Source organism: Terrapene carolina, unplaced genomic scaffold (assembly GCF_002925995.2).
Source record: "Terrapene carolina triunguis isolate 2854851 unplaced genomic scaffold, T_m_triunguis-2.0 Scaffold53, whole genome shotgun sequence".
Lineage (NCBI taxonomy): Eukaryota > Metazoa > Chordata > Testudines > Emydidae > Terrapene > Terrapene triunguis.
Window position 1 is genome coordinate 909,467 of NW_020664404.1, and position 12,357 is coordinate 921,823.

At 55.7% G+C, this 12,357-nt stretch overlaps 1 protein-coding gene across 1 annotated transcript in view; it reads right to left on the reverse strand.

The window, feature by feature from the left end:
• KCNIP3 (potassium voltage-gated channel interacting protein 3) overlaps positions 1-11,768 on the reverse strand; it is an 82,174-nt gene extending 70,406 nt beyond the window's left edge. The window contains exon 1 of the mRNA XM_024211182.2: positions 11,738-11,768. Within this exon, the coding sequence (XP_024066950.1) occupies positions 11,738-11,743 (6 nt within the window). The 5' untranslated portion in view covers positions 11,744-11,768. The remainder of the gene's footprint in view (positions 1-11,737) is intronic.
• Between the last annotated feature and the right edge of the window lie 589 nt (positions 11,769-12,357).

A 12,357-nucleotide genomic window follows, 5' to 3' on the forward strand; every position in this document is an offset into this window, starting at 1 on the left:
CACAGTGCCAGCAGGAGAATGGTTTCAGCAGATGCCCAGGAAACCGAAAAACCTCTGGCCATCCCCATCCCTTATCTCCAGCCCTCCCTGCCCCGTGCCACACTGCACGAAAACTTCCCCAGAGCATTCTGCCTCGGGCCAGGACCATTACGGGTGCATTCCCAGTCCCCATAGCTTTTGGACCCCCCTCCCAACCCCCGCTCTCATCCCAACACACACACACACCCTTCCACCCCACTTTAGCCTGCCTGCAGGGGCGGTTCTGAAGAGATGCTGCCACGGGGAGCGGAAGTGAGGACATAATGGCTTCCTAAGGCCCGGCCTCTTCCTCTTTCCTAGGGGTATGTCTACACTACGAAATTAGGTCGATTTTATAGAAGTCGATTTTTTAGAAATCGATTTGATACAGTCGATTGTGTGTGTCCCCACTAAGCGCATTAAGTCGGCGGTGTGTGTCCACAGTACCGAGGCTAGCGTTGACTTCTGGAGCGTTGCACTGTGGGTAGCTATCCCACAGTTCCCGCAGTCTCCGCCGCCCATGGGAATTCTGGTTGAGCTCCCAATGCCTGATGGGGCAAAAACATTGTCGCGGGTCGTTCTGGGTACATGTCGTCAGGCCTCCCTCCCTCCCTCCATGAAAGCAACGGCAAAAAATCGTTTCTCGCCTTTTTTCCTGGGTTACCCGTGCAGATGACATACCACGGCAAGCATGGAGCCCGCTCAGCTCACTGTCACCGTATGTCTCCTGGGTGCTGCTGGCAGACGCGGTACTGCAGTGCTACACAGCAGCATCCCCTTGCCTTGCCTTGCGGACGGCAGACGGTGCAATACGACTGCTAACCGTCGTCGTCCCGTGGGTGCTCCTGGCCGACCTCGGTTAGGTTGGTCGGGGGCGCCTGGGCAGACGTGGGTGCTCCTGGCCAGCCTCAGTGAGGTCGGTTGGGGGCACCTGGACATAAATGGGAGAGACTCCAGGTCATTCTCTTCTTTAAGTTTCGTCTAATGGAGATTCAGTCCTGCCTGGAATATCATGCGAGCTGGAGGCTTCTGCCTCAGGCTGCTCTCCCAGTCGGTAGCATCAAGCGATCGCACCTACCCCAGCCTACCCCTTGCTCCCATAGCTCATGAAGCCTGGACAGTAGTAAGAGCAGTTCAGCTATAGGCTGAGCAAGTGCAGAATGGTAGTAGAATGTGCCTTTGGACGTTTAAAATCTCGCTGGCGCTGTTTGCTGACTAGGCTGTTTGCGATTAGAAGAGCACACCGAGGCGCGCTGCGCATCACAGAGGCTTTGAAAACCAGTTTCATGACTGGCCAGGCTTCGGTGTGACAGCTCGCCACGCTGGCCAAACAGGAAATGAAATTCAAAAGTTCGCAGGGCTTTTCCTGTCTACCTGGCCAGTGCATCTGAGTTGAGAGTGCTGTCCATAGCGGTCACAATGGAGCACTCTGGGATAGCTCCCGGAGACCAATACCGTCGAATTGCATCCACACTACCCCAAATTCGACCCAGCAAGGTCGATTACAGCGCTAATCCCCTCGTCAGGGAGGAGTACAGAAATCGATTTTAAGAGCCCTTTAAGTCGACAAAAATGGCTTCGTCGTGTGGACGGGTGCAGGGTTAAATCGATCTAACACTGCTAAATTCGACCTAACCTTGTAGTGTAGACCAGGGCTAAGAAAGGGGTGGCCTGGAGTTGAGAGTGCTGGACTGGCAACCAGGCGCACCAAGGTCCGATCCTGATGCTGACACACACTCAGGGTAGCCTTGAGCCGGTTCCTTAGTCTTTGTGCCTCAGTTTCCCCTCTGTGAAGCCAGGATGGTACTTACAACCCTACTTCACTGGCAGGTCGGGACATCTGAAGTGTTTTATGAACACTGAGTTCTTCTGATGGAAGGTGCTGCCATTTGCCTAGTGCCCAAATACCACAATGATGGGCACTTAGAAACACATGTAAGGAGTTCAGGCTGGCATAACCCGCCACTCAGCAGGTGCCCAGATTGCGGTTTCTAAACTCCGAGGAGCGCATCTGTAAAGATAACAGAGCTGCGTCTCTGCTGAATAATTGATGTTTTTATTCCAGCTCCCACTAAAAAGAGAACCGACCTCAATCCGTCCGTCCGTCAGAGCCAGCCTCTCTTTTCATTGCATGCAAGGCGATGCGACAATGCTTCGGTACGGGGGGGCTGCCTGGAAGTGATAAGGGCATATCAATCGCGTCTGCCATCAACGGAGCTCAGAGACCTTGGTAAGCATTGATTAGCCAGCCAACGTCCCTGTGCAAAGGAAGGTAGACAGGTACCGTTATACTGGTTTTACTGAGGGGGAAACTGAGGCACAGAGCGCAAGGCTAATATTTTCCAAAGCATCCACTGCTCTGGGGACCCAGCTTGCTACACTTCAGATGTCCAAAATGGAGGCAGGCCAAAAGCTCTTAGGTAAGTCCCTTGCCTGAGACATCCCAGGACATCAGTGGAAGAGCAAGGAACTCCCAATTCCCTGCTCTGAGCCACTAGATTTCACTCCCTCTCTGGAAATATTGATCTCCCACTGCTGTCTGAAATTCAGTCTGACAGTAATGAGGACTGTCTCTTGAGTCAGGCCATTCAGTTGTTCGTGGCTTCACGCCAGGCAGAGAGCCAGGGGCTGGCTTTAGCCGATCAAGCCCTAGGACCTCGCCTCACGTTCGCATGGTCTCACCTTAGGCCGTGTGAGCCCTTTGCAAGTGGTTCTGCTGCCAGGCCACCATGCCGGGCATATCAGCCACACGAGTGGGTACGACACTTTCAGGAAAGGGCAGAGTTTGGATTGCAGTTACCTGTCCTCAGGGCAATTTGGAGCCTGGGTGGCTTCCATCCACACCCTGCACTTCCATGTGAATAGGGCTTTAAAGCAACCCTGCTCGCTCCTTCCCCCAGCCTCTGTCCCCTCCCTCTGGCTGCAACCCAGCACTCCAGCAAAATGCCTTTGACTTCTGGGGGCATCAGGATGGTGCAAAGATCACAGTACAGGAGCTTGTGTGGAGGCAGCAGCCTCTCTAAGCTCCAGCTGGAACAGCACCTGGACTTGCCTCCTCCTTCAGCTTTTCCTAGTCTGAGTAGTTCAGTGTGATTGGCCCAAGATGCCAGGGGAGACGCCCAGCTGGTAGGGAAGCAGCTGCCAAGCATGTGCCACTTATCCCATCAGTCATTCCCACCAGCCTGGCTCACCGCCGGCACAGAACCCCTCCCAACGGACACAGGCACCGGCAGAGTTAAGAAAGCCAAGCCACCGAAGTGGGGAGATTCAGCCAGCTCCCACTCGCACCCCAGCACGTCTCTATACCGTTCTAGTCACCCTGCTGGCAGACAAGCTGCCGCGCTGCACAGAACGTGCGTCCTGGATCCCAGCAGGCTAGCTGCAATGGGATGCGATGCCTGATTCAGACCAAAGGGGCTCTGTGTTACCAAAGTGATTTGAGTAGTTCGGAGCCAGCTGCAGACAGATGGCTGCAGAGTCACATTTTTTAAAGCACGTCATAACTACAAACGTGACAAGCTGGATTTTATTTTTAAATTACGGATTTTTCCAGCTAAGCAAAGTCAGGCTCGCTTAGGCTGGTGGCTCACAACAAATTCACCAGTGTGTCCCTAGAGGGCTGTGGGCTCGGCTGCCAGAGAGGCGGGACGCTAACAGGTTTCCTGGGATTCACCCCACGGGCTCCTGCCAAAAAGACATCGGGGCATCCCAGGCTCGGAGAAGAGAGCAAAGGTAGCGAAGCCAACAGGTGAATCTGAGAGCCTGGGATAACGGCTAAGACGTGTCCCAGCGCAGAGGGTCGAATAGAATTCAGAAGAGGGGATTTGGGACTCAGGACTCCTAAGTGTCTTCTTCATGACTGTGCCACTGATTCAAGCCCAGTGAGCCCATGCTGGGGCAGAGTCAGGAGCCGGAAGGAAGTCCCTTATCTTGGTCCGTAGCCATCTCCCCAGCGCTTCCTTTCTACACGTCAAGCTGTTTTCTAGGTGGACCAGGCGCCACACATCACACCCAATACACCATCTGCAGTGGAGAAAACCAGAGACGTGCACCAATGGGGGGGGGAGGGGGAGGAGCAGCTCAGGTTTCTGAGAGCTGGTGAGATGTTGACACATTGCAGCTGCTGAATCACCACTCCTGGCAGATGGTCGTCGTGTCCCCATCCGCCCCCCCCCCCCCCCCGCGCAGCTGAGCCAGGGGGTGAGATTCTATGGCTGGCAAGTTTTGGGGGGTGGATTTGTGCACACACGGAGCGGAAGGAAAAGCTAAAGTCTTTCTTGCAGGAGAGCGCCCATCAACCAAGTAAGGCCTGGAGGGATCGGGCAGGGAACAAGACGCAAAGGGACACCAGAGTCAGAGCAGCTGTTGGGCTAGAAGAGAGGTGGTTTGGTACCAGTCAAGTCCCAGCACTGGGCAGACTTGAGAGGAATCAGTCTGGATCCAGTCTGAGCGAGCGCTCTTCCATCTACTGACCCCATCGCAGACTGCTCATGGGACCCTCTGCCTAGCCTGACTGATGATTTTACGGGGCCCCAACAACTGGGCCATCAATTGCCTGCTAAGTGGTAGGTGGGGGAGACAACAGAGGAGGAAACTGACTTTCATGGCTTCACCTCCAGAAGAGAACGTAAGAGCGGCCACACTGGGTCAGACCAAAGGTCCATCTAGCTCAGTGTCCTGTCTTCCGACAGTGGCCAATGCCAGGTGCCCCAGAGGGAATGAACAGAACAGGGAATCATCAAGTGATCCATCCCCTGTCGCCCATTCCCAGCTTCTGGCAAACAAACAAACAAGAGGGGTGGCCGCAGGGCTGCTGAGGTTATGGTTCCCAAACCTTCCCATCCCTTGTCTTGCTTTAAGCAGGTTCCTGCTGCACCAGGGTTGAGAAGTGACAGGGAATCTGGGCAGGGGGAGGCATGACCCATTTGGCCTGCTCTGTGCCACGCATGGCACCCGCAGTGCAGCATCTGTTCCTCCACGTGACGAGCGCCTCATCGCTGCCCATCAATAATGCACAGTGCTTCCTCTTTTGTTGTCAGCTTTACTGGCTGGTTCATTATTTATAGGCATGGGCTAATTTCACCTGACAGGTGCACCTGTTCCTGGGAACCTTGGCCCAGCAAGATACCACCCAGGTCAGAACTAGATAAAAGGAGACACATCCCAAGAGCGTCCACCACAAATGCACACTTCCTAAACTTCTGCTGGGTGTCACAAGTCTGCCGTTCTCATGCACAGCGGCTCACCGATGCAGGCATTTGTTACACCCATGCCCTGGCATCCAAGTACATTTGTAAGGCCCTGTTGGAACAGAAATTCCAAAGCTCTTCAACAAAAAGCCAGATTCCTTTCTGGTGCAACTCCATTGGCTTCAGAGAATTTGGCTCAAGCAATCCAGGATTCACTTTGCTCACCATTGAAATGCAGCCACCTCTGGAGTGGAAGTCGGCAGCTGTTTAATATGACTTGGTGTATTCATGATGTACCACATGATGAACTGGAGTGTAGAAGGGTTCGGCCGGGTTCGTCCCTCTCCAGGGTGGCGGGGAACCAGACCGCCTCGCTACATCCGTCGGGTTATCTCGGGGGAACTAGCCTGGCCGTGGGGTTTCACGCCGCGGCAATGGTAGAGACCAACAAACAGCACTATTCCACAGACCCAGGCCCTAGTTCAGGGCGGGGCAGTCGAGAGTCTTTGGCTCAGGCCCTTAGGCAGGGGCTGAGCAAACAAATGAGGTCAGGAGGCCGAAGCCCTGGCTCCGAAGGGCCTGGGAGAGGGGGAGATGCCACCTAGCAGCGGCAGAAAACCTGCTGCTGAGTCAGTGGGGATCCTGACTGCAACACACTGACATCGGCTCTGGGGCTGCTGCAACCAGACTAGGGTTGGCTGCCCCCAGGCTACTTCCTACCTCCCCCTCTAGAGGTACCTGCGTCCGGGTGGTGTCCTCCAAGGAATCCAGCACCATGGGCTCCTCTGGGTACCCAGCGAGCGGCAGGCTTGGCAGCTCCTCTGGGTAGCTTGCCACAGGCAGGCTTAACTGCTTCTCCGGGGCCTGGTCGGCCTCAGGCCTCATCTGGTCTGGACAGTCCTCGGGTCGGTCGCAGACTGCAGGAGTCTCCCCACCGGGAGCTAGGCCACAGGCGTCTGGCGTCTCCGGCGGCCAGGTCTCTACTGAGCTCTGAGGTTGGGCTTTTGTACTTCCTGTCCTGCGCCTTGACCTCTGGGGGGCGGGCGCAGGCTCCACTGGCTCCGCCCACTTTGGCGGCCAGAGGGGCTCGTCCCTCTCCAGGGCGGCAGGGAACCAGACCGCCTCGCTACATGGAGCCATTCCAGAGCAGAGCGCAAAGGACGAGAGATTTGGAGGAGCTGGGCAGGGCCACGCTGCAGAAGGAATGGCAATGGGGAGAACTAGAAATGCATAAAGGGATGTTCTAAAGACGACAGGGACCAATTATTCTCATTAGTGGCTGAGGACAGAACAAGCAGGGATCGGCTCAGAGCCGCAGCAGGGGAAATGTAGGTTAAATGTTACACAAAACTCACCAATCCTTTGCCCTTCTCCTAAGCCCTCTTGGGACAGAATCTCCCAGGGCTTTGGCGACATTAACTAGTTAATAACTTCCAGCTCTCCTGCAAGCTGGGTATTCTCCTCATTATACAGATGGGGAAACCGAGGCACAGAGCTTCAGTGACAAAACTCACCCCGCAGATCAGTGGCAGAGCTGTGAAGAGAACCAGGAGTCCTCTCTCCTGTCCTAACCACGCAGAAACTCTTTTCTGAAGCAAGGAACAGAACCCAGGAGTCCTGTCTCCTAGCCCATGCTGTGTTTGCTAGGCAACTCCCAGACAGACAGCTGACTTTCCCTCCCCAGTTTATCATCTGAGCGGCCTTAAGCCTGTGTCCTTTCGGCTTTCTTCCTTCCATCAACCAAACTGGTCCTGCTTCTCAGATCCCCATGGAAAATGCTAAATGGGGAGCAATCGCAAACGCCAGTAAGGGAGAAAGAAATACATGGGGGATTTGGGGAGTTTTGCTGGCCTCCATTGGGTCCAGCACCTACTGGGAATATAATTCACCATGCTGTCACCTATCAGATACAAGGGAGACCCTTGCTAGTCAATGGAACAAGCTGCCAAGGGCGGTCCTGAACTCCCAGTCTCCGGAGGCATTCGGCACTCGACTAGCCCCCCCTTTTTATCCAGTACTAGGGAGGGGTGGCTTTGTGACACCATGAACTCCGTCGCTGGCTCTCATGTATGCCAGGGGTGCTGCTCCGAGCTAGAAGCTCCCCTCGAATGCCAGTGAAGCCCTGCCCACAGCCCATCTCCTTCCCTTAAGGGAGCGATTTGCTTTGGAACCTCAGAACATCCAGTGTTCCACCGCACAGACAACAGGAAGGGCAGCAGTGAGGCCCGGGGGTAAGACCCCAGGGTCGTTGCTAAGGGAAGGGGGAGAACGTAGATCATAAGAATGGCCACACTGGGTCAGACCAAAGGTCCATCTAGCCCAGTATCCTGTCTACCGACAGTGGCCAATGCCAGGTGCGCTAGAGGGAATGAACAGAACAGGTCATCATCCAGTGATGATGTCGCCCATTCCCAGCTTCTGGCAAACTGAGGCTAGGGAGAAGAGGTTCTGGAAGCAGGCATGTGTCTCCTTGTCTGGCTTCAGTGAATACAGTTGGCTGGGGAAGGCTTTGTGAGATTTCAGCTCCCCAAAGCCTGCAGAGAGCAAGTAGCACGCGCTGCTTCCCAAGGAAGGGGCAGGGATGCGCGGCTGGGTAGAGGGTGGATTCTTACGGGCTGCACTGAGCCAGAACTCACTTCTATCACTGCCACCACAATGCTGGCTATGGCTTCTCGCTGCCCAGGACCAAGGGCTCTGGTTTCCCTTCTTACACAGGCTGTCCAAGCTTCTCTGCACTTGCAAGGCCTCTCTGTAACAACTACCATCTGCTATTCCCTGACTTCACCTCATCCTAGATCATCTACCCACCCCGTCCCCTCCACCTGGCCATCACTCCTGACTTTCTTCCACCTCCAAAACAACGTCTCAATCCGCTTGATGTCAAACTGCCCCTGAAACCACCCGTCCCATCATGCATTCTGCCCCCCAACACTCCCCCATTCCCCCAGTTTTGCATCCTGCTGCACCAGCTTGTGCCCACGGACTGTTGCTCATTGGGGTAGGCACCCTGCTGACTTGGCACTGCCTACCTACCGTGCCAGACCGCCCCTGCTTGCTTCATGTCTAAACAGCTCATAAAATCTCCAGCAGCGTGCAGCTATCCGGCCTATTATCAGGGCAGGAGAGGGAATGGGGCAAGGGGAGGTGGGAACCGGAGCTGTTTACTCATAACTGACAAAGCAATTACAGGAGCTAAAATTAAAAGCGCTCTGGAGGAGCCCCGCCGGGATGTCAAAAGCAAGCACAGAGGTTGGAAACGGAGCACAGGGGCTTTGCATTAGCACCTGGGTGCGGCATTCTACCTTCTGCTGCAGGTCTGCAACCCCATTCACTGTCGGGTTGGGATTTCTTCATGAGATCCACTCCGAGCTCCTTTCTAGAACCAGCCCGCAGAGCACCAGGGTTTTGCAGGGCAATTGCACCATCGGCCTCTAAGCGTGGGTGGTTCAAAAGTTTACCATTCATCTGAACTGGCATCCTAAATCCACCCACCACTAGATTTGGGATATTCAGAACCTCCAGTGCTGGGTCAGGTCCTAAATGGACCTGTTTTCCACAGCTAGCTTGGATGCAGTCCACGATTGGAAGTCGTCCCGCAAAATCAGCCTGTGGGATTTTAGGGCGCTTGAACCCACGCTTCAAACCCCATTCCAGGTCCACACCCCTCCTCCTCAGTCCTTGTTTGCTAGCCCTGTTAGATCAACCTGGGATCAGGAAGTCAAGACCTTTGCAAAAGGTCTCTGGTAGTAAAGATCCGCCCTCCGTTACCATCCTGCCTTGGAGTGGGACAGCTCAGAGTCCGGCTCTTCATTTGGGAGCATAGTTAACAGGTCTACCAAGTGCTGCTGCAGGCACACGGCTATTTTTAGGCACTAGCGGGAGCACAACGAGCATGTATATATCCACCCATGCTGGGGATGACACCTCAGCCAGAGTGTAAGCACCCCCTAAATCACGCAAGCCAGCAGATCTGACGGATACACACAGGGGCAGAGGCCATGGGAGTGCCAAGGTGGTATTTTTGTAGCATGATTTTTACAGGGTGGAACCTGCACTTTAAGTCACCGGGAACCAGGTTAATTCCCCGCTCAATAGTGATCGCTAACTAGCGTGAAAGTGGGGAGGAGAAGGGACAAAGGGTTCTGCAGGAATGGGAGGTTGCTGAGCTAAGACATGCTGGGCTGCAGGATCTGAGGTAGGAGGGGAACAAGTCAAGGGGGGTCAGAGTAAAGGAGAAAAAGGACAGGGCAGAATAAAGGGTGTGGTGGTGCGGGGGGGGGAATAGGATTTAAAGGAGAGACATTGACTAGAAAATGAAAGGGAAGGTAGAGTCAGATACTGGGGGGGGGGTAATATACAAACTTGGCAGGGCAAGTGGAAGAGGGGGTAACCCAGAGAAGGGGAGGGGCAAGCAGGAGGGGGAGCATGAAGATCAGTACCAGGAGGGTGGTAAATAAGTGGAGCACCCAATCTTCAGTGGGATCCCAACAATCACCCCAGGAGGCTGCCCCCTGTCTAGAAACAGGAGGGGGGGGCTGGGGCGGTTACAGCAGCACTCAGCAAATACAGGAGGGTCGAGCAAAGTCGGGCAGGGGCTGATCACTTGCAAACCACACAGTGCCGGGCTGCAGAGAGCTTTAACTCCACTGGCAAAGCTCCCAGCTCAGGAGCTGCTTCCCTCCCCGCTGGGGAACAACCCTACCTGCAAGAAAGAGACTGAGCTTCTCGGCCAGCTGTTAGGCTCCAGGTGGCACAAACAGAACCAGGACCCTCCCGCTAAGCTGGAAGGCTGGAAAAGTCTCTAGATGCTGTCTTTTAATAGAGCAACACGAGGGTCAGGTGACCTGTAGGCCTTAAAGTTACACACACCCCAGGACGCCGATCCATGCCCAAAACAAGGCCCCTTCCTATTTCACAGGGGGCTGCCCAGCATCTTAATATTAATGCTTTAATCTATATAGATAGATAGATAGATAGATAGATATAGATATAGATATAGATATATATCTCCTCTCCCTCACAGGCTCATCAGCAAATCATCGGGCATGGGGGACCACATTGGAACGAGCGAGGACACCTAGGAAAATGACCCCAGTTGTCTGCAAAGCATCCTTGTCTACGCCAGTACCTGATCCGCTAGTATGACCGCTAGTGCCGATTGGACCTACCTTTCAGCACCATAGCGAAGCATGAGCAAGACCACTAGCAGTTAAGCCGTGCTTCTCCCTGTGAGAAGGGATCAGTGGCTAACAATCCATTGCCCTGTATAGTCCGATCTTGTTAGGTCACCAGTTCATAGCCAGCCCAGATCAGCAGTGACTGACGGGCATTCAATGGCTGCTCGGTGACCCACATAAAATAAGGTGGAAGGGGTGAAACATGATTTGGGGCAAAAGCTCCCCCCCCCCCCACAACATTTTGATGAAAATTTTTCGATCCGCTGGGGGGGCGGGGGGGCTGTGAGCCCAGTTCATTGGGGGTGGGTATACAGCACAAAGACCACAACTCGGGTACCGATTTCTTCCCCTACCCATTGGAAAGTCTCAGTAGCCAAGGGATGACCAAGCCCTGGAGACCCATCTCCCCTCCGCTCCCTACAAGGCTCTCTCCAGAGCTGAGAGGTGCTGGTGGGGGAATACCCTGTTCTGGAAGGTAACTAGAGGGATCAGGCCCCAGGGCTGCCCTGCCATCAGCTAGTGGGAATGTGGGGTGTGTAAGGACAGGGAAGAAAGGGAATAGGAATTGGAGAGAGAACAGAGGGATGGAGGGAGGGGGATCCAAGATTTGCAGAGAGCCTGGGAAGGTCCATGCAGTGGAAGGAGAACAGGAGCGGGTCAGAGTAAAGGGGAGGAGTGGGTGGAAAGGGGGATCTCAGAGCATGGGGGAGGTAAAGAGGGGCAAGTGATCAGTGGTGGTGGGAGGGTGAAGGGGGAGCATGGAACAAGGGAGCGGGGCAGGGGGAGAAAGTGGGAAGGTCAAAGTGCAGTGGGTCAGGAGGGGAAAAGGGAAGGGGATGGGGTGGGCAGCTGGGTGGAGATAGGAGAGGGGGCTGAGGCAATGGGACAGGAGGGGAGTCGGAGGCCCCCGGGATCCTGTCCCTGGTCAGTGTCCTGGGCTTCCCCCCTGGACTCCTGCCCCTCTAGGATCCAGCCCCATGGCAGGGTTTCAGTGCTTCTCCCCACAGCGAGGGAGGGGGTGATCCTGCCCCCCACACCCCTGTCCCCCAGGGCTCTCTCAAGGCAGCCTTTAGGGGCACGCTCTTCCTGGGGTCTCTCCGCAGACCCCCGCCCTGGGCACCGCCACTGGGCATGGGGCAGGGGATGCACCTCCCTCCCCCCCACACACACAACCCCGGACCCCTCCCCTGCACCCAGCCTCTCCCCTGGCCCCCCACCCAACTTCCCCTGCCTGGGCGCTCCCCGACCCGTGGGGGGGGGGGGCAGGGGCAACTGTCCACGGTGCCCGAGAGTCCTCCCTTCCCCGGCCGGGCCATGCCCCCCCGCAGCCCGGTGCCAGGCGGCCCCCGCTACCTGCATCGCTCGCTTCTGCTGCTGCTGCTGCGGGGAGCCTGCCCGGGACCGCAGCTCCGAGCCGCCTCCAGCCCCACCGCCAGCGGGACTCAGCGCCGGGACTCCGGGCCAGCGCTCAGCCCCCGCCCAGCGCCGAGCCAGCCCCTTAACCCTCTCGTCCCCGGCCCTCCCAAACCCGCCGGTCCCGGAACGCAACACCCCCCCCCCCATCCCCACACAGCCCGCACTGCAGAGTCCGGAGCGAGGGAGAGGGGGAGGATGGAGAGACACGGGTGCTGGGGCAGGGGAGGTGTGGATGGGGAGGGACGGACAGATAGATCCGGGGGGATGGAGAAACCAATGGATGGATACATAGAGAGGTGTGTATGGGGACGGCGAGATAGAGAGATGGAGCCACGGGGAAGGATAGATGTGCCTGGAGCTTGGCAGGGTTAGATAGGTATGTATGGGGTTAGATAGGTGTGTATGGGGATGGATGGATGAACAGACTATGTATATGGAGATAGGTAGGTGTATATGAGGAAAGATAGATGCATATGGGGATGGGTGGATAGATAGGTGTCTATGGGGATAGATAGATGTATATGGGGATGGATGGATAGATAGGTGTCTATGGGGAT